This window comes from Trametes versicolor (assembly GCF_000271585.1).
Source record: "Trametes versicolor FP-101664 SS1 unplaced genomic scaffold TRAVEscaffold_11, whole genome shotgun sequence".
Taxonomy (NCBI): Eukaryota; Fungi; Basidiomycota; class Agaricomycetes; order Polyporales; family Polyporaceae; genus Trametes; species Trametes versicolor.
This window is the reverse complement of record NW_007360331.1, coordinates 2081553-2102730: the sequence shown is the minus strand read 5'-3', so window position 1 is coordinate 2102730 and position 21178 is coordinate 2081553. Positions and strand designations below refer to the sequence as shown.

The 21178-nt window shown below is 57.1% G+C and overlaps 6 protein-coding genes across 6 annotated transcripts; 2 read left to right on the top strand and 4 right to left on the bottom strand.

The window, feature by feature from the left end:
• Nucleotides 1-138: 138 nt before the first annotated feature.
• TRAVEDRAFT_74510 (uncharacterized protein) lies at nt 139-1202 on the bottom strand (the record flags this gene model as incomplete). Its single annotated transcript, XM_008045034.1, has 3 exons — nt 139-937; nt 991-1104; nt 1166-1202. The coding sequence occupies 3 exons, from the start codon at nt 1200-1202 to the stop codon at nt 174-176; spliced, it is 915 nt and encodes a 304-aa protein (XP_008043225.1). The 3' UTR covers nt 139-173.
• A 709-nt stretch (nt 1203-1911) lies between these two features.
• Nucleotides 1912-4342, top strand: TRAVEDRAFT_52160 (uncharacterized protein; the record flags this gene model as incomplete). The annotated part of the gene is made up of 4 exons (XM_008044646.1): nt 1912-2058; nt 2122-3163; nt 3215-3396; nt 3452-4342. The coding sequence occupies 4 exons, from the start codon at nt 1912-1914 to the stop codon at nt 4340-4342; spliced, it is 2262 nt and encodes a 753-aa protein (XP_008042837.1).
• A 167-nt stretch (nt 4343-4509) lies between these two features.
• Nucleotides 4510-6589, bottom strand: TRAVEDRAFT_52159 (uncharacterized protein; the record flags this gene model as incomplete). Its single annotated transcript, XM_008044645.1, has 4 exons — nt 4510-5041; nt 5115-5991; nt 6240-6330; nt 6401-6589. 4 exons carry the CDS (start codon nt 6587-6589, stop codon nt 4510-4512), a joined length of 1689 nt encoding a protein of 562 aa, XP_008042836.1.
• Nucleotides 6590-10309: 3720 nt separating this feature from the next.
• Nucleotides 10310-13404, bottom strand: TRAVEDRAFT_52158 (uncharacterized protein; the record flags this gene model as incomplete). Its single annotated transcript, XM_008044644.1, has 4 exons — nt 10310-11410; nt 11469-11638; nt 11697-12864; nt 13018-13404. 4 exons carry the CDS (start codon nt 13402-13404, stop codon nt 10310-10312), a joined length of 2826 nt encoding a protein of 941 aa, XP_008042835.1.
• Nucleotides 13405-15751: 2347 nt separating this feature from the next.
• TRAVEDRAFT_23518 (uncharacterized protein) lies at nt 15752-17485 on the top strand (the record flags this gene model as incomplete). Its single annotated transcript, XM_008044402.1, has 4 exons — nt 15752-15949; nt 16007-16804; nt 16995-17377; nt 17428-17485. 4 exons carry the CDS (start codon nt 15752-15754, stop codon nt 17483-17485), a joined length of 1437 nt encoding a protein of 478 aa, XP_008042593.1.
• Nucleotides 17486-17947: 462 nt separating this feature from the next.
• TRAVEDRAFT_173663 (heat shock protein) lies at nt 17948-20353 on the bottom strand (the record flags this gene model as incomplete). The annotated part of the gene is made up of 8 exons (XM_008045033.1): nt 20292-20353; nt 20186-20234; nt 19863-20124; nt 19724-19799; nt 19590-19666; nt 18762-19537; nt 18263-18709; nt 17948-18204 (listed from the first exon to the last, which is right to left on the bottom strand). The coding sequence occupies exons 1-8, from the start codon at nt 20346-20348 to the stop codon at nt 17948-17950; spliced, it is 2001 nt and encodes a 666-aa protein (XP_008043224.1). The 5' UTR covers nt 20349-20353.
• Between the last annotated feature and the right edge of the window lie 825 nt (nt 20354-21178).

The window sequence follows — 21178 nt, the reverse complement described above, 5'->3', positions numbered from 1 at the left end:
CCACCAGCGGCTCGCTCCTGCGCGAATACAGCGATATCGCTTCAGTAGCGGGTGTTGCCGCTCAGCGGCGTTACAAACTTGCAAAGATAGCCCTGATACAATGCATAACATCATGTCCAGAGTACTGAAACAGTTGGACGAGTATATAGTAGCACGTAGCGCAGAATTACAGATCACAGCACGAAGGGTATGACCGCCTTGCGCTCCTTCGGATAGTCCGGGAATCGGTTGAGGTACCACAGGTGCCCCCTCCACGCGCGCGGGAACATCAAGAACACCTCCGACAGGAAGAACAGCCACGGCGGGCTCGCCGTCGCGAAGAACGCGCTCAGCGACGTGACCGCGGGCGCAGGCGCCGCCGCGCACGCGAACCCCAGCCACTCCGCCCACTCGCAGAAGTAGTTCGGGTACGAGATGTAGCGGTACAGCAGCCCGTGCGGGACCGCGTAGTGCTCGCCCTTGCTCTTCTCCTGCGCGCCGTCGCCGTCGCCGTCCTTCGCGGCCTTCGCCTTGTTCTTCTTCGCCGTGCGGCGGAGGTTCAGCAGGATCTCGTCATGCACGATGTTGCCCGCGAGGCCGACGGCCCACGCGGCGATACCCGCCCAGAAGCGCGGGCTTGAGAACGCCCCGGAGAGGTAGGCGTGCGCGGCGGGCGAGGAGAGGTATGCGCCGAGGAGCGAGCCGTTCACGGTGTTGAAGAGCACGGCGGAGAGCGGGACGGAGATGTGGGACTTCGAGCGCGAGGGTGTGCGGAGGGGGGAGATGATCGCGCGGTTGAGGTAGTGCAGTAAGAACAGCGCTGCCAGGAATGTAGGCGGGTGGGAGAGCGTGAGAGGGGGCGCAGTTCCCGCCGCCGTAGGTGATAGTGGGGAGTGTAGGAAGGCGTAGATGAATGTTGCGGGGGAGATGAGCTCCATGAAGATCCATGACCTCAGGCCTGGGTGCGTGGGGGTTGAGAGGCGTATTGACGGAGTTAACGGGTAGACGCACCATCAACGAGGAATATGCTGTCCTGCGAGGGTGTGAACCGCCCGAAAGGGGCGTCAAACGCGAAGGTCGCGGGACATATGATGGGCGGTATGATTGCGAACCATTTCCGCGCGACTGTGGACCATGTCTGAGTGCACCAAACTTGAGACGCGATGAGTAGAAATGGTGAACACACGGTCGTAGAGGGCTTGGCTGGCCTGCACGTCTGGCATGGTGTTTCTGCTGCAATGTCAGGCAAAGCATGTCCACAAATTCAAGCATAATACTCACAATTTCTGGTTTTATCGGCCCAAAATGAGGGAACTCAAGCAGGTGGTCCAGTGCTAACCCCGCATTCTCAGGCTTGGCGGCAGCGTAAGTGGCGTTGTTTGGTTGTATTAGGATCCAAAGCCTCCGTCTTCCAAATCGAGCGAGACTATGCGACTCTGCCACGTTCCATCATCCATCCCGCATGCTCGAAGCTGATACTACTTTAATGCATCCATCGTAATTGGCCATGCACATCGAAGTATTGCACACGCTCCTACACCTCATTGGACCCTTGCAGCTCTGAATCTCACGCACCTCTGAACATCGTGAGCATCTTCAAGTTGCTGAAACAGTTGGCCGTTGGCCTGTATCAAGTAACCAGACATGACCATCGGCGCGCTGTGGGAGTTGCATCCTATGACCCATATCCACGAATTTTTGACACATTGGATCAGAATATAGGCCCTAGGGGGACCTTCAGGGATATCAACTGCCACGTCGCCGAGGCATGCCAGTTAGCCACTAGGCGAACAATAGCCATCAATCGGGCCATACTCTTGCCATAACGTTCCCCCATAGGGCAAAGACGCCCTTCATCTGACACTTCACTGCGTCTCTCCCCCACTCGTGCTCTCCCCTTCGTTCGCTCCGCTGTACCCAGTTCGCTTCACCATGTTCGAGAAATCAGTAGAGGTCCCCTTCGATGAAATGCTGGACTCGTTCGTGCCCGGAGAGGACCCTGGTGAGATTCCGTTCGCAGCGCTGTTCAACGATATCCCGCAGGTTGGGGACGGGGAAGCTGATACGTTCCGCACTCTGGTACGCGAATTCTAGTCCTCCTGCTCGCAGTCCATGCTTATGTTCCAAACTGTTTCCATCAAGGCCGACGCCATCAATGAAGCTGGCATCTTGGAGGGATTCGTCTTCGTAACCACAAAAGCCGATGACGATGCATCTGGCGATACTCAACAGACCAGCCATGGGGGCATGTATGCCAAAGACTCCGCCCCCACCCTCGGCGGCCAAGCGGACTGGTCCACGATCGAACTTTCTGTTGTGTGCAAGGTCGATGTCCATGACGATCCATTCGACGACAGCACGGAGCATGAGGACTCCTCTTGGAGCAGGCGAAAAGCTGTCCTCCAGCAGATCTTGTCCTGCGGGACTCTCGTCTTCGATCGCCAATACCGCACCCACCACTATACCATCATCGTATTCGGCACCTGCGCTCGCGTCGTCCGATTAGACCGTGCTGGCGCTATCTTCACGGAAAAGTTCGACTACTCGGCGGAGCCTGCCAAGCTGGCGATGTTCCTCTGGCGGTTCTCGCGTCTCTCCGCCGCTCAAAGGGGCCACGATCCAACTGCGTCTCTAGTCCTTCCCGGGACCCCCGACTACGATTTGATGATGGCTTGCGGCTCGACTCCCAGCCGTACCGGAGATTACGCACGCCTACTCTTCCAGGAAACTCTCGTCGGTGACTGGCCTTGGTGGCGGATCACAGTCGAGGACGCCGGGGGCCCTCGCGACTTCCTGGTCGGGAAGCCTACGTTCGTTGCTTCCGGACTGGTTGGCAGGGGCACCAGAGGCTACGTGGCTCTTGACCTGTGCAATCCGGATCATCCTATCGTGTTCCTCAAGGACTGCTGGCGAGTCGTTCACGAGCAGACGGAGACGGAAGGTGCAATCCTCTCGTATCTCAACGGGTGCGGCGTGAGGAGCATTCCGACTAGGATTTGCGACGGCGACGTTGGTGGGCAAGAGACCGTCTTGCAAGACGTATGGAGAGCCAAGCACGCAGGAGTACAATGCCGTATGAAGCACCACAGGCACTACCGCCTCGTCGTGAAAGAGGTTGGAATCCCCCTGCGCGAGTTCAAGAATGGAAAACAACTAGTGTCTATATTCCTCGATTGTTTAGAAGGTGAGCATTTCAATGCATTTGATGTCTTGCGGTTGCTAACATGTTATCCAGCTCATGAGGACGCCTACCTGAAGGCGGGAGTGATCCACCGAGACATCAGCTGTGGTAACCTCCTCATGCTGCCTAGGGAGGAGTCGGATGGAAAAACTATCTACGAGGGGCTCCTCATCGACTGGGAGTTGTCGAAGCGCGTCGACCAAGGAAGCGAAACCTTGACCGACCCTGATCGACCGGTACGCTCCTCCGCGCCTGCGTTCAGAGATCATGCCATTGCTGACACACCTTCAGGGGACCTGGCAATTCATGTCCGTCAACGCTTTAAACAATCCTACCAAGCCGATCCTCATCTCAGACGACCTTGAGTCGTTCTTCCATGCCATGCTCTGGTTCGCCATCCGGTGGCTCCCGCACAACTGCGATGATGTCTACAAGTTTATCTTCGAGTACTTCGACACCGGGCGTACCTCCAACGGCAAGGACTACTACTGCGGCGTGGTCAAGCAGAGCACGCTCAACGGCAGCAGGGGGCTTCGCACGAACCCGATAACTCCTTTGCAGTTTTTCCGTCGCTATCCGCAGAAGCCAACCACGGAGGCTCCTGCTATGGGACAGCTCCCTAGCCTGGGGGATCCCACCTCACACTCAAGCGAAGCGTCATCTACACCCGTGGAAGCGTTGCGGACATGGTTTACGGCCGACCTCCATCCCATCGACGCCATATTCACCGAGCTCCTCAGTTGGTTCCGGGCGTACTACCAACTACCCGACCTCAAGCCTGCGCGTTCGCCGATACTCCACCTCAAGGAGCCTACCAATGCTCGCGACCGCAGGCGCTTCGAGCAGTACCAGCGGAGCCTCCCGAGCGCCTCTCAGTTGGCGACTAGGACAGAGTTGTTCCAGCAGTACCGTGCGGCGGTGGAGCGGCGCGCGAAGAAGCTCGAGAGTCACAGAGCCATGGCCAATTTGCTGTTCGAGTGGCTCTGTGCCGTCGATGAGATTTGGCCGGAGGATGACAAGCAGCCGGATCAGCTCCTGCAACATTCCGACCCCGAGGCGGACGACGAGAATACGACGGAGAGGCCGGCGAAAAGGTCGTCCAAGCGCAGTGCGCTGCATGAAGGTTCCTGCGAGGATTCTGCGCTCAAACGGCTACGCACCACGCCCGCAGCGCAAACGTGATTCGTCGGGGTTGACACTCAATTGAAGCATACGCGTTGCAGTCTCCATTTCAGATATCGTACACGGCTCACAAGTGCCTCAAAGATCTCGTATTATATTACATACTGTGTACCACTGTCTCATATCGCTATTGAGCGACGGCAACTTGAGATAGATATCTTCACAGCCTAATCGCCGTCACGGCTCGCCATGAACATCTCCAACACGGTGTCGCGATCGAGCTGCTCGTCGGGCTGCCAATAGTCCGACTCGTTCTCCGAGATGTCCTCCTCGCGCTCACCAGACTCGCGCACCCCCTCGCCGCCGTCCTCTTGGGCCTCGCCCCCTCCATTGCCCTCTGGCTCGCTTCCATCCCCATCCTCTGACTTCACGTTGTCCGCATCATCTCCTTCCTCCTCTTCGATGTCGTTCATGTCCTCTTCGGTCGATAAATTCTCGGATTCGTCTGTGTCCGGCCCAATGGACGAATCCTCGTCGTCCGAGTTCTCGGAGTTGGAGTCGGACTCCTCGCTCTCCACGTAGTAGTCCCCCGGCTCGTCATCGCCCGCGTAGAGTCCGCGATCGTGGAGGATGCGGTGTTTCGACCACGAGGCGCGCATCCCAGGGAAGTATACTTTGCGCCCGGCCTCGTCGCCCAATGGGGTCCTGGGGTCACATATCGCGGGGAGGTCCACGTGCAGGAGGTCTGTAGGCAAGAACCTGAACTGGACTGCACCCACCTCCGAAAAAATCAGCCATGGGCCGATTGTACCAAGCCCATATGTCCACATACCGCAGGGCGCCCAGCGGCACCCTCAGCGCATGTGGGGCCCTCCAGTGGTTATGATGTACTAGGCGTGGTAGTACGAGGTGTTCCAAGAGGGGGCACAGCTCCGTCAGACGTTTGAAATCGACACCGGCGGCCGCCGACTCGATCTTGGATGGATAGACGTGCAGGTAGAGGAGACGTCTGCCGTGTGCTGCAAGCAGCGTGGATGGGATCGAGGAGGCATGGCGCGTCGTGAGTCGCTCCAACAGGGGCATCTCCCAGGTCCTGGAGAGGTACCTAACGAAGCGCGCCTCGTCATTGGGGACATAGAGCTCCTTCAGCTGTGGGAGTTGCACGACGCGCAAAGGGCCCAGATAATCCTCCTCAGCCTCCGTGTCTTGCACAGGGCCCAGTTTTAGAGTCTCAAGGCGCACAGCAACGGAGAGAAGCTCATGCAAATGCGCGACTTGCTTATGTGTGAAGGGCATCGCGATGTCGAGCACCACGAGTCCCGCAACTCGCTCCTGGAAGGCGACTTGGAATGATCCGAAGGTGCTGTCGACGAACCAGGCTGGATTGAACACGCCGGAGTCGTCTTCAGGTGGTGGCGTAATTGCTGTACAGAAATTCTTCGCGGGGTGGTATTCGAACGTTTGGAGCGCCGTGCACAGGGTGAAGATCGACTGCAAAGCCTCGCGGGCGACGTCTGCGCACGGCCCCAGGATCACGCACGCATCCAGCCGGATGCTCTTGATCAGCTGCGCGAGGTTCTTGCGCGCCGCCTGGTTGACAGCGAGCACGTCTGCGAGCGCAAGAATTTGGCCCATCCGCCGGAGCGCGATGTCTTCGTAGAACAACTCCGTCGCTCGCCCTGACCACCACTTGCAGACCAGGATGAGGCCTTTGCGAAAGCGTAGTTCAACGAGCCAAGCACTTTTCCAGCCTCGGCAATGAGCAATTGACGGATTGAGTTGATAGCGCGGTGCGCGGGTTGCCCTCAGGATAACGAGGAGTACCTCGTGTGGAAGTTTGCCTGTACATACGGGCTGTCGTAGGGTGGTCGGTGGTATGTACTGTTGGAATCATGCCTCGTCAGCGCTCACAATATGTACTCGTGTGTGTGTGAGGGAGCTGAGGGGGCGGACTAACGCCTCCCTTTATTCTCCTCTATGAAGTACCGCGAGGCTCCTTTGAAAGCGGTGTTCTCTTTTCGCAGAAGAGCCATCTCCAAGCTCATCTCCTGGGGTACGCAACCGTGATGAACACTTTAGATCGGCCATTGAATGGTGATATCCAGATAAAAAGCTCACTTCCACGAGTTTCTTCAGTCGTTGGCTATCCTGCCGTAGTAGGGCGTTGTCCTGGCGAAGTATCGACAACTCTGCTGCGATGTTTCGCATAGATCGATCTGCAAGCTCATCCAACACAGACGAGCGTTTTGAACCGTCCGCGTTCTGGCCATCTACGAGGCTGACGTCCGATGGGTCCTGTGAAGGCATTGTCGTATAGTTTTCTGTTCGTTTGGCGTGGCCAGATGGAGATTGTTAGGAAACCGATGTAAGCCTGAGGCATCGATGAATCAGGCTCGCGTGTTCGGATATTTCACTCACACGAGAATGCCGCTGTTCAGGAGAATCTTCGGGTGTACCAGGCGGTACGGCGGAGTCGCTCCGACTCCTCCGTCTGGCTTATTCGCCGGCTGAGCTACTATCCTGCTAAGGTCAGGACTAGTACTCGGAATATTGAATGTTTGACCCACTTCGTGGCAGCGATGCTTGAGTTCACCATTTATACTCACATAGCACGATGGGGGTCGTAGGATGACTCGTAGCATTTCTGATCCACGGGGGAGATATAGCACACTTCGAGCAAAGAGGATGGGGAAAGCAGGAACCGTTCAGGTACGAGTTCAAGTTGCGGCCGATTCCACGGCGCTTGCGTACCAGGGACCTGCTCGCGCCGTGCTCGGTTTGTATGGCTCTAGATGTTCCCAATGGTCCCGAGACTCTACTAAGATATTGAAGAGATGCATAGGAGGCTCTCTAAAAAATCTCAGACTTTTCCGCGAAGTCGCTGCTGAGAAACTCAGTGACCGCGGCTGAACTGAGGCGCCCCCAGCGCTAAGCCTCCTCCAGGCTCTCCGAGGCGTTGCAGGCTGCACAGCGTGTCCGTCTTGACTTGGTACGTCCACAATATGGTACACCTCGCATTGCATCGCACGCTGACATCGAATACTTCTACACAGACCTCCATATACACCATTGAACCATCATCAACCCTGAAGCGAACTCGAGACTACAGACAGCGCGGCCATCGTGGGCGGCGACTCGGACTTCCAATTGCTTGCCACACGAGCAAGCCTTGCCCACCTTGGCACAGGCGGACTCGTTCGTGTCGTCGCAAGCGCACTGCCAATCGAGAAACCGTCAGAACTACTCAAGATGGTCCGCAGGCGCACGGGACTCGTGGCAAGGGGGCGAATACTCACGCTCAGGCAGAGCTGGCGTTGTTGACGCAGTTCTGGCAGCTGCACTTGTTCGAGGCGCCGCACGCGCACCCAGTGGAGCTGCACGAGCTGTAGTGCGTGACGCGTCCACGTAAGTACAGGGACATGCGTCTACGCTGGAGTGAGGACACACCTGCAGGCGCTCTGGCAGGTGCAAGTGTCGGCCATTGTGGTGAAGAGTATGGAGTAGTTGGTGGTGAAGTTGGTGGTAGGAAGTGAGGTGTCTGGAGGGACTGGAGGACCGGGTGAGAATGCACAGGGGGTTTATATACGCCCTGTGGCGAGTGACAAGCCGATGACGTTGCGCAGCCGGTCCCAAGACGAGGGAGGTGGCGGAGGACTGCGGGGTGTGCCGGCGCGCGCACTCTTGCCCGCGGTCGAGTCTGCAGCCGACTCACACTGAAGTGCAGCCGACTCACACTGAAGGCACGTTCCAGGTCCAACTTTCGGCCAAGAATTATTCAGGAAAGGAGGTAGCTGAAGTGGATGCATTCGCTGGCGGAGAGGCACGGATCAGCCGCCCAGCAAGGTTCGCCGTGAACACTATACACACGTACGTCAAGCGTCGCGCCGCAGCGAACTTAGCGAAGCCGCGACAGTGGGTTCTTGACTGAACCTTTAGTAGGAGAACACCGCAGAGGCCGAGTAGAAGGCGATGGGGAGCACGCGCATCCAAACGCGTTCGCGGATATGTCTCGACGAGAAGCACACCAAAGTTACGCCAGAGCTGGAACGCGATGGCGGCGTGCTGGCCGTGTCGCATGACCTCCATCTTTGGTCTCCCGGAGGGCGTGGGCTGGTTTTGTCTTCAGGATGGATGTTCCAGCCAAGACGTCGCGTCGATATCGGCATGTCGCAGACTGCAGGACGCATAGCTTGAAGGGTAATCTACCCTGCGCGCCGCATCGCGAGCAAAGGCTCGAGATGCATCCAAAGTTTGACCTGTCAAGCTGAGCTTAGTCGACAGATGGATTCGGGATGCGTCCGGTCTGGGCTATTTTGCTGCAGCCTGCAGTTTCCGAAGGCCGCAGGCTCTTCGCGTGTTCCCTGAGCACACCCTGTGGCAGATGAAACGTGTAAGTGGATGTATTGCGGCTCCTCCTTCGTGGCGGTCTTATGACTGACCTCTCCTTATCCAGGAGATAACAGCACACTCGAAGCAGGAACGGCGTCGCAGCCTGTAAACCATAGATCAATATGTCGCCAGCTTTACTCAAAACCCTGGCCACGCACCGTGTCCCGTACGTCTGTACACGTACGTTCCATCCCAGCGCGTTCTACTACGTATACGCGAAGCTTCGCGCACAGGAACGCTTTCGTGTCTGGAGACGGCGGTCGGCTGCGCATTCCGGCTTCCAATCCTCGATCTCCGGCTTCATTCTACACCTCGAATCCACGCGAGCCTGATCTGAAAACACTCCGGCGCGATGTCGGGCTACGCCTGCCAGAGGTGGTGGCGGCGACATGAGACCCACGACAGGACCTTCCTTGCCCTGGTGCTGATGTATCCTATATTTGGTTCAGCAATTCAACACCGGGTCGACCGTTTCGAAGAGCGGCGCTGCTCGATGCGGCCTGGCGTTCGTGGGCGAGGGTAGGGCGGAGATGTATTTCTGGCATGGAGAACGTCCGAGGAGAAGGTGCCCGAGTGGCCGGTTCTGCGTATCAGTCGAAACCGACTGCATGGACAAAGCGTCCAACGCCGTGACCGTTGCACGACCGGCTAGACGCGATGGATGGTTGCTTCAGAGAGTATTCGGGTCGGGGAAGTAATGATACGCACCACTGCGACGCCACATAGTACTATCGTTCGCGCACTTTGTCCGTGTGCGAGGCCCGAGATGGCGCTCCAGCGCGACACTATTGATCTTGAAAATAAATCTTGGGCGACACCCCACTATTGCGGTGCATGTCTACGTTAGGACGACCTGGGAAGAACGTCAGAGCGCGCCAGCACGGGTCATCAGGCAAGGGGCGACTGTTAGAGTGTCCGAATACGAGGAAGCATTGCAGATGACAGAATGGTATATGTACAAGAGACGTCCGTGGGTATCTATGAAGCGAGAATACAAAACACACTGTAACGCAGACGACTCATGCTGGTATAGTACAGTGAAGACGGAGGCGAGCTGAGCTGAAATCTAGAGCGAGGATGCTGCAGGATGGTGAAGATCCTTGGTCGCCAGCGCGGTTGCGGAGAGTGCTCTTGAGCCAACCGGCGCGGAGGCAAGCCACGGCGTGCGATGAGGACATTCCAAGTAAGCGTGTTGTCGTTGAATGCTGGTGGGGGTCCATTGAAAAGCGACAAGTCGTTAAGCTACCGGAGTGGACGTCAAGAGACGAGGACGAGCAAATGTAGGAGACGCACATCGTCCTGCGGAGCGACAGGAAGGGGCGAGATGGGCGGCAAGATACGATGATGAATGACATGACGCCGCGGTCGTTGGGGCGCACAAGCCCTCGCCGTGATAAGTCGATATGAACATCACCGAGATGGTGGGGGGGGTGGGCTGGGTGATCGGTAGTGGGCACTTCGCTGGGCGAAGGCGACATGGAGAGCTCGTTCCTCGGAGGTGGTTCACAGTACGAGCGGGGGTAGCGACCGAGCATAGGGCGGCGAGTGATAGAGACTCAGAGACGACGAAGGGAGGTTGGTGACGAGAGAGGTGAACAAGACCGGATGGATCGAGCCCCTCAGCCGGAACATGTCGAGTTAGACCTTGCTCTTCTTGCTAGGACTGCCGCTTCCCTGCTCGCCCATGGCAGCGGAGTTGCGCTTGGTGCCCTTCGTGACCTTGGTGCCTTTTGAGACCTGCTCGTTCGCCTTCTTCAGCTTGTTGAGCTTCTTGCTCATGGCGTGCCGATCGTTCTTAGGCCATGTCTTGGTCAAAATCGAACTCATCAGCTCCAGCATCGGTTGATGAGTCTCCAGGTTCTTGGCCAGAGTCTCGAGCTGCGCCAGCGACGGCTTCAATGTGAGATCCTGTCCCGGGGTAAGATCTTTGCTGGTGCCACTTGAGCCTTGTGGTGACGATGCCCGTCCGTCCGCCTCCGAGATCGCTTCTCCTTTTCGTTTTATTGCCGACACCAGAGCGGCAAGACCGGGCCCGGCGCGTGGGATGGCGTTCTGGAGCTCAACCTCCTGATTATCGGCTGTCTTCTTCGCCTCGGCTTCACGGCGACGAGCCCCCTCCAATGAATAGTACGCGCTAAGCCAGGAGAGAACGGTCGTGAAGAAAAGGTCTATCGGGGACTTCTTGGGCTCTTGCACCTGCTGGGGCTCTTGCTCCTTGCCGGCGAGCTCCGGCCCTTGCGGGGGCGTCTGCTCCGGCGGATGCACATCTTCCTGCATGGGCTCCTGCTTCTGCGAAGGCGCCGCTTGCTGTTGCCCCTTCTTGCCCCATTTCTTCTTCTTCCCCCACTTCTTCTTGCCCCCCTTGCTCTTCTTCTCCCCTTCCTGCTGCGGTTGGGGTTGCGGCTGCGGTGGAGATGGAGGTGGCGGTGGCGGCCAGAGGAAATGCAGGTCGTAATCAACATCGCCTTCCCGCTTCTCATTGTAGACGGAGAGGTTGATACGCCCTTCGCGCATGGCATTGCTCTTCACCGGTCCGCAGTGGTTCCCCTTAGCGTGAGGCGTGCATTCGTCGAAGTAGTCGTGTAGGAGCTGTGGGACGCTCGCGTCCTCGCAGTTGTGGTGGAGCAGGCAGATGGCCTCGAAGAGAGCGACGTGGAAAAACGATTCGAGCTCGTCTTGAATGACGATGGTTTTCTTGTTATCATTGAGCGCATTCACGGACATGAACTGCCATGTACCCTAGCATGTGGCATTACATTAGCGTCATAGACAAGTGGCAACTGGTCTCTATACATACCGTGCGATCAGGCTGGCGCCCCTTTTCGGTCTGTTGGGCGAACTGCTTCGATAACTCCCAGTCGTTGAGAAGCCCTTGCCAATCCCCGTCCGCGTGAGGTTTGTAGAGCAAAATGTTCCCCGCGCTGATGTCACGATGAATGATACCGTGTTCGTATGCCTGGGAGTGCGCTGAATCATCGGATATATCAATATACGCAAACTTCGCGGCGAGAGAGAGACGACGCACCTAGGACAGCATAGCATATCGCGGTGAGAAGCTCGAGACCTGTCGAAAACTCCTCCAGAGGTTTCCCGACCTCTTTGACGACGAGGCGGTAGTGCTGGTGATGCTTCAGGTGGCACTTCTCCTCGGGGTGAAGCCTTGACCACACCTCCTGCGTCTTCGTCTCCTGACCGGGTACATCGCCGTGACAGACCAGCGTAGGCACATATTGAACCTCGCGTTCGCGAAGGGTCTCCAGGATGACGCCCTCCTTCTCGATATCGTCGCTAACGACGCGCCACGCATCCTTCAGATGGACGAAGTCGTTCTTCGTGATGTCGTCATCGAGGGCAACGTACCCGCGGGTGGTGCGACCGGCGACCCCGCCAGCCTGGAAGTGCGGCTTGCCAACCAAGTAGTAGCGCTTCGTTTTCTTGGGCGGGTCGCTGGCGACCTCAGGGTTCGAAGGCAAGTCATCGGTGGCCTCAAGATTCATGGGCGAGTCGTCGTTGTCCTTAGGATTCGTGAGCGAGTCGTCAGTGACCTCGAGCTTCCACCAAGGCCAATCCGAGTCGAGTTGCTGCTTGAACATTTGCGCGACGTAGTCTTTCGGGTCGGCGTTCTTCACCCGGTTCTTCATCCGGATGGCCTCATCCGACTCAGGATCGAGACGCACCGCGGTGGTATCGTGACCGCGCTCGGCAGGAGGGAGACGGGTGTAGTACCGGAGAAAAGCTGCGAGCTTATGACCATCCGTCCTGTAGTTGAACTTTTTTGTCGCGATGATCCCTGCGCGATCGATCCGGACGATCCGAGCGTAGTCGCCGAGGAAGAGGAGCATGTACTGGAACGTCCGGTGTTGGTACTCGAAGACCTTCTCAGCGTAGTCGAGAATCTGCCCGAGGACCTTGCGGCGTCCCTCGGCGTTGGGCTCGTGGTTGTTCGTCTCTTCGTCGAATGGGTCGCCAGCGGTGGAATGCGTCTTGCACTCGATTGCGATTTCGATCAGCGACCAATCCGTACGCCCAAACTTGCGTTTTGATCCTTCCTTGACCTCGAGCTTGGGAAGTGCATCGTTGGGGTACAGGCCACAGTCGACTGCCTGCCCGGATTCGTCTTTCTTGTCGGCTTTGTGAGGGGTTGCTACGAACGTGTATCCTTCGAAAATCTTGGAGTTGTTCAGCGCCGACGGCTGAAAAGCATATATCAGCATCTATAGTGGTCATATCCTCTTGGCCCACACTCCACTAGGACGCCGAGAGTCGGCTCGCCAACTCCAATACTCAGCGGGAAAACGAGTCCAACTCTCGCGCTAGTAGTATGTGATTTAAGCGAATGAACTCACGATACGAGTGTACATATCCACTTCTGCTCGAGGGTTGCTTTCCTTGGTTTGAAATGGGCTGGACTCTAGGGCTTGCTTCATTGCCGCTGTAGATGCCCTTGTCGTGGGTTTGATGAAATTGCCTCTCGACGATGGGCCACGTCTGAATGATGGCCGCTGCCGTGAAGTAGGAATGATGTTTGCGAACGGCGACGGGCATGCTAGCGGCGCCTCCGGCATGAATTCGGCCATGAACACGCCGTACTCGACGAGGGTGACCTTGCGGTGCATGGTGTAGCGTAGTTCGTCTCGTTTCTCCGTCAGGTCAAAGTCACCAGTAGTGAACTCGTTGCGAACGCGGTTGGCCTTGTTAGGAGAGTCAGTGTTTTTGTTTGGGGGAGCAGACATGGTGAATGAGTGGGTGTGGTAAGAGATGATACGCACCAAACACAATCTCGGGGCGATTTATAAGGTCAGATTTTAGCCACTGCGCGCGCTATTGTTGTCACGTTCCCTCTTCTATGGGAGGTGGGACCAAACAATGGTGAGTGCGCGACGATGGTGGTGGTGGCTAAGATGGAGTTGAAGTATGTAAGCGCCCAAGCGCCGCGCGCTTTGAGCGTCTCACTGGTAGCCGCCTGGAGCGACAAAGAACTGCAAAAATCCTTCAAATGCGTTTATTGCGAGCTCTACTCTGCTTTGTATTATATTTAAATTTATTCTGAGAATTGATAGGAAGCCTGAACATATTGTGACCAACGGAGGCTACCGAGGCTCTGCGACGCCGTTGAACCACTGACTGGTTCCGACTGTGGCTGTGCGCTTCTTACGATGGCCTGCCGAGTTAGCGCCTTGGCAGCTGCAGCCTCCTCCTCCCAACTTGCCGTGGCATGAACAGCTTCTATGATATACAGCAAGGAGCTACTAACTAGCTACCACAGGGAAGTCTAATCTGACGATGTACCAGAGGAACTTATAGGAACTGACCTAGATCTGCAGCTTCCAGACTCAGTAATATGGCGCGATCGACGGCCGACGCTGCTCGTGCTTGTGCGGGCCCATCATCCGTCCCTGTTCCGCTCACTCGAGGCCATCATCCACCCCGACCTTCTCACAATCAACAAACCGCCCAACTACCCCATCGCCTTCACCTTCATGTACGCCTGTGCCAAAGAGATGAACGGTGTCGGCCTCCCACTCTTCACTCCGACCCGGATCCTCCAGGCGCTCTCCTAACCTGCCACTCCCGCTCGCGCGACAGCCAGTATGTACGTCACGGTCGACTGCACGGAGCACCCTGGGGACCTGGGGACACGCAGCCGCGGTGGATGGAAGGTCCCCCTGCACACATCGCACAACTGCTCTTCATGTCGTCGCCCATGCTCGCATACGCCGCATTCGGTGGGGGCTCGCAGGGCACGGGCACGTCCCTGGTTTGACCTCGCCGTCGTCGGGGTGCCGCCGCACCCATAGTCCGCCGTGTCCCTCGGGCCCGATGGCAGCTGAGCGTTCTTCCTTGACTCGAGGCGCTCGATGAGGCACGAGGACATAGTGTAGGCGTTCATACGCTATGCCCCAGACGTCGACGCAGAGGGCCTCGCGAGGATAAGCTTGAACGACGAGCCCGAGGACCCCATAGGCTTGGCGCGAGAGTTGAAACGGAGAGGCAAGGTGCACGACCTCCGCATGTCTCAACGCTCCATGGCGGAGGAGAGACAGCGGGAAGCACCAGAGGAACTCGCAGCGGATCTGGAGGCCCTACTGCAGTCGTGTCGCGAGTTCGACAGGCAGCTCGTGTGGAGTCCGCTCATGCAGGTCGAGGATGTGCATACGGCGTTGACAGTTATACCGTCTGTCTCTGTCTACAACTTTGCGGTTTTGGCCGACCTTCTCACTTGGGCGATGTAGTCTCGTGAAGGAGTCAGAAGCACATCCGCCCGCCCGAGAGACGTCCTCGAAGTTATCGGTAAGCGATTTTGCTTCAATTTTGGCGTTTGACGTCCACGTTGCATGCATTCCCAGGCTGATTATCATGGGATTTGCCATATCGCTGCTGATGCGTCCAGACTCAGAATCATTAGCACTACTGCCGCAACTACCCAATCCTCTTACATCCACCTCAGCGAGCTCAGCTTGCTCCAGTTCTCCCTTGTAGCAACCATGGTATGCGACACGAGGCATATCTCATCGCTCGGGTTCGTCCTAAACACGGCGAACCTGCATATCGGTGCATAGCTGCCTTTCACCATCAATGGTGCTGGGGAATGTCCCCTCCGCTTGCCATGTACCGATTCCTGCGACTCGTGGGCGGCCGGAGAATGCAGCGGTAGTACGGGCAGAGCTACGAGAGATGGACGGGAAGTTTGAACGCGATCGCGATTGCGAGGACGATAACTATCGGATGCCCGAGGTTCCTTGTCCTTACAGCCTCTCCCTCTTATCGACGGCTTGGACGACCAACCTCGATGAAAGATTCGGGAGCCCGGAATTCGCCGGTCACACTTTGTGGTTTGATGCCTTGGATGCAAATATGGAATCATGCTGGGGCTGCTGTAAGCTCAACATGATTACTTGTCCTATATGGCATGTCATTGATCGCTGATGCTTATTTTATCCTCGTAGTGACCAGCGAGGCCATCTCCATCATCGACATATCTGACCCCCTGAACCCTGCCTACTGCTTCATGGCATCTACGTGCCCATTGTCTGCGTATGAGTACCTATCAACGTGCCACGAGTTGGAAGGCAAGCACCCATGCACCGCTTTGCGTGGTCGTTCACTTATGCCCCTCTAGATGTAAATGACATCTACCAGATCAACACGTTTCTCGCAATCATCACGTATATATCTGGCATCCCACTCCTCAAATCGGATATACTCAAGGAGGTGTGGCCGCATGACACGTTTTACCCCCGGCCTGAACAGGACCATGTAGTTGTCCCGCACGACCACGTACGCTCATTGTCCGACCCTGAATATACGCTCAGGGTATGGGAAACGGCCGTACAGCGCCTCCTGGCGGATCCGGACGACGATCAACCCCGACAGTGGTACGCTTCGTTCGGACCCAGTGGACTCCCAGACTCGGACGTGGCGTACTCCAAGCTCAACACATATCTGTTCCGACACCCGGCAGCGTTGAACTTCCAGTTCGTCACCGTGCCAATGCCCTCGGATTACTACATCCCCCTCCTCGCGCTGTTGCCCAACCTGGACGCGAGCAGTGCATCTGACGAGCAGCTGACTGCAATCAGGGCCGCAAAAGAGCATATAAGTGCCGCTTTGAGACAATTGTCCCCGTTTCCGGACGATCGCCTCGATTGCCTCGTGAAGCTGACTACCTTGGCCGGAGATCACTTCGCAGAGCTCTCTGGTTATGACCTCCCTCCTGCCCAAATCATACACTTCCTCTGCCAATGCCCTGACCTGGACTCACTCGACATATCGCACAACCCACACGTCACTCTGAGTGACATCCCCGCCATCCTCACTGCGGCCCTGTGTCTTCTTCGGTTAAGTGTGTATGGCTGCAGAGCGATCGACGGCCAGGAGCTCCTCGGCCTTCTGCGGAAACAGCCGTCACTCTTTCGCACCACTGAAGCGATCATCCACCCCGTCTTTTTCACAATCGAGAAGCCGTCGGAGTACCCAATCGCGTTCACCTACATATGTGCCAACGCCGAAAGGGTTGGCCGCTTGAATACCAGCGGCGCAAGCATCCCGCTGTTCACTCCCACCCAGGTGTTACAGGCACTATGCCTCCTGCTCCCGCCCGCGTGGAACTCCGTTGACGGCCACCATGTGACGGTGGGCGCGGAGCGCACCAAGGAGACGGGCGGCGGCGGTTCCCATTTCCGGAGTACACATCGCTGAACCAACCTGGCAACCTCCACGACTCATCGCCCATGCTGGCGTTTGGCGCCTTGAGTGGTGGCTCGCGGCGTGCGGGCGCATCCTGGTCTGACCGCGCCGTCATCAGTATGCCCCTGCACCCTAGTATCCCGCGGTGTCTCCCGGCCCCGAGGGCAGCTGGGCCTTTTTCCTCGACTCGAGCCGTGTCGAGAACATTTTGCCTGGGGAGGCCAGTCATATGACATGGGCGTTCATACACTATGCACCGGACGAGGAGCAGAAGTCCATTGAACCGAGCCTCGACGGCGACAGGGAGGACGAGGAGGACAAAGAGGACGAAGGGTTGATGCTGGAGGAAGTCACACGGAGAGGCAAAGCCTACGATCTCCGCGGGTTTCTACGCTGCATGGCAGAAGAGGGACGGCACCCACCGCCTCCGGAACTCGTCGCAGAGCTTGAGGATCTGCTGCAGCGGCGGCGCGAGTTTGATGGACGGCTCGTCTGCCCACTTATGCAGGACGAGGATATGTCGACAGCTTTGACATGGATACTAGTGACAGCTTTGACATGGATACTAGTGACAGCTTTGACATGGATACTAGTGACAGCTTTGACATGGATACTAGTCACTCCTGACCAAGGCCCCTCGAACATCCTGAGATGGTGGGCTAGAACGACTGAAGCGTATCCGCCCCTGGACCCGATAACACGATTAATGGTCGTGTTGCAATACACGGCGTAACGGAACATGAGATCGAATGGCTTTGATCACGCATATCGCATGGGCGAGGCTGTAATACATTGCTGCAAGCGAGACTATACTACCAAAGCAAACAGAAGATGTGCTGGTGAGCGGGGGGGTGAGTGAAGTATTCCATACTAGTTACTATGAATAAAGCGTGCGGGACGTGATCGTAAGATATAAGTCAATAATGCGTCAACATTACTTTTGCTCGTGGGTCTATGCTGCGGGGGTCCGAGAGAGGGGTGTAGGTGCGCGGGCGGGGGGTCGATGCGATGCGGGGGTGGTGCGAAGATGCGGGGGAACAGAGAGGCGGTATGCGAAGGGGAGCGGACGAGGGAGAGAAGAGTGGGAACTTAATCCTTCTTCTCCTCCTTCTTCTCCTCGCTGGACGACTCGGACGCCGCGCCCTCAGCGCTGCGCTTCTCGTACACCTTCTGGAAGAGACCGAGAGACGCCTGCTGGGTCTCGTTGATCTTCTCGCGGATCTTCTCGGCGTCGACGGAGGCGTCGCCAGCCTGGCCCTTGACGGCGAGCTCGCGGAGCTCAGTGACAAGCTTCTCGACCTTCTCCTTCTCAGCAGCGTCGATCTGCTCCTTGAACTCGTTGATCGCTAGCATACACCATGTTAGCACGATAATTGTGATGTCGACACAAGCCAAGATGCTCACCCTTCTCGGTGTCGGCGCAGACAGAGTCGGCCTTGTTCGCCTCCTCGATAAGCTGCTTGCGCTCCTTGTCGGTCTCGGCGTACTGCTCGGCCTCCTCAACCATACGCTCGATGTCCTTGTCGCTCAGGCCAGACGACGATGCGATCGTCATCGACTGGTCCTTGTTGGTCGCCTTGTCCTTGGCAGTAACGTGGACGATACCATCTGCGTCGATGTCGAACGTGATGTCGATCTGGGGGACACCCTTGGGCGCCGGAGGGATGCCGACGAGGTTGAAGTTGCCGAGCATCTTGTTGTCCTTGACGAGCTCACGCTCTCCCTGGTAGATCTTGACCTCAATGGCGGTCTGGCCATCCGCAGCCGTCGAGAAGGTCTGGGTCTTCTTCGTCGGGATGGTGGTGTTGCGGGAGATGAGCTTGGTCATGATGCCGCCAAGGGTCTCGATACCTATAGAAATGGTCAGCGACATTGCTTACGAACGAGAGGGACTACACCTTACCGAGGGAAAGGGGAGTGACATCGAGGAGGAGGATGTCGGTGACGTTACCGGCGAGGACACCACCCTGAATGGCAGCACCGATGGCGACAGCCTCGTCGGGGTTGACACCCTTGCTAGGCTCGCGACCGAACACGGACTTGACGGTCTCAACGACGCGGGGCATACGGGACATGCCACCGACGAGGATGACCTCGTTAACCTCGCTGGCTTTCACACCGGCATCGGTGAGCGCCTTCTTGCACGGGTCGATGGTGCGCTGGATGAGAGCGGACACCAAGCTCTCGAACTGCGAGCGGAGGACCTTGATGTTGATGTGCTTGGGGCCGGACGCGTCGGCAGTGATGAAGGGCAAGTTGATCTCGGTCTGGGTGGTCGACGAGAGCTCGACCTTCGCCTTCTCAGCAGCCTCGCGGATACGCTGGAGCGCGACCGCGTCTTGGGTGAGGGTGAGACCGCTCTCCTTCTTGAACTCGTCGAGGATGTGCTGAACAAGGACGTTGTCGAAGTCCTCGCCACCGAGGTGAGTGTCACCGTTCGTGGACTTGACCTCGAAGACACCCTTCTGCATCTCTAGGATGGAGATATCGAAGGTTCCACCGCCCAGATCGTAGACAGCGATGACGGAGTTGTCTGCGCGGTCAAGACCGTATGCCAACGCAGCGGCCGTGGGCTCGTTGATGACTCGGAGAACGTCGAGACCAGCAATGGTACCAGCATCTTTGGTCGCTTGGCGCTGCGCGTCGTTGAAGTACGCGGGAACGGTGACGACAGCGTGGCTGAGGAAAATATGAGAGGAATTCGTAGAGAAATGCGCTTATCAGCACTTACTTGACCTTCTTGCCGAGGTACTGCTCAGCAGTTTCTCGCATCTTGCCGAGGACCATCGACGAGAGCTCCTCCGCAGACTACAAGACTCCGTTAGCAAGCGTTACCTTACTGGTATGTCGTGGACGTATACTCACGAAGGTCTGCTTCTTACCGCCGTTCTCCACCTCCACCGCTGGCCGACCGTCCGACTTGGGAACAATCTTGAACGGCCTATAGGAAACGAATCCGCGGCTCAGCATGCTATGTCAGCTGTTGTGGGCGCAAGAAACCTACCAGTGCTTCGCGTCGTCCTTCACTTCAGCATCGCTGAACTTGCGTCCAATGAGACGCTTGAAGGCGAAGACAGTGTTGGCAGAGTTGACGACAGCCTGACGCTTCGCCGGGAGACCGACGAGGCGCTCGCCGTGCTTGGTGAACGCGACGACCGACGGTGTTGTCCGGGCACCCTCGGCGTTCTCGATCACCCGCGCAGTCTTGCCCTCCATGACGGCAACGCAAGAATTTGTCGTACCAAGATCAATACCGACAACGGGGCCTGCATAGACGCGTCAGCCTTGGTGGCCAGTGCAAGTAGAGGGTTATGACGTGTGACTGACCGTTGACCTTGGAGTTCATATTCCTGGCAATCATGGACCGCGGGATACCCTACGTAGCACGTCAGCACTGCCTAGTACGCTCCAGCGTTGCGCAGGTCATTCTCACCGCATAGTTGCCGGAGCGGGACACAGCAGGACGGAGGGAACGAGCAGCAGCAAACATGGTGGATGGGGAGAAGGAAGGATGACAGCAAATCCGAATTTCTCAAATTTTTGAACGCGTAATCTTATGTAAGGGCATCGGCTTACCCCGGACTACGTGGAACGTTCCGGAACGCCCTCCCCGCATAGTAGGCGCCCAACATGCAGTCGGGCGAGCGCGACAACGGCCGACGGATCATCCTCCCACCGTTCACAAAAATGCACAAACTCATGTGAGGAGACGCGGAACCTTGCATACCAGAGAGAGCGTTGCGAAGGTGCCTGTAAAGGCGTCCCAACGATTGGCCCACACGCTGGCAGACCTTAATATAGGCGCCCGCTGCTTCGTGCATACATACCACCACCTCGCGCGGCGAAGGCATGCGTCTCTCGCATGTCTAACATACGCAAGAGACTCCGGAATTATGCGAACAAATTATCCTTTGGGGTGAGCATGCCATCCATCTAGCAAGCATTTTTCGAATCTGTTCTACGGGCAGTGGGATGCCCGAGGCCAGTCCTTACAATCTATAACCCCTACTAGCCTGAGCGGCGACCCAGTGCGCAGCCTATCTAGACACACCTACGATTCACTGACAGGTATACTGAACCCGAAGCGTACTGGCTTTTCGACACGGTGTATCAGACACGAATGTGAAATCGTGCTAGAACGCTGGTGAGTCGTACTTATGCTCCAAGTCCTACGCCAGCGGTTAATCTACAGCTCTCCCCGATGCCCCGATGAATATTGTTGTGTTCCTGAGGCCATACTATGCATGGCCGTTCGCGGGCGAGACATACCTCAGGCATTTCACGTACAGCACGCCTCCTGTGTGCCCCTGATTTTTCTCC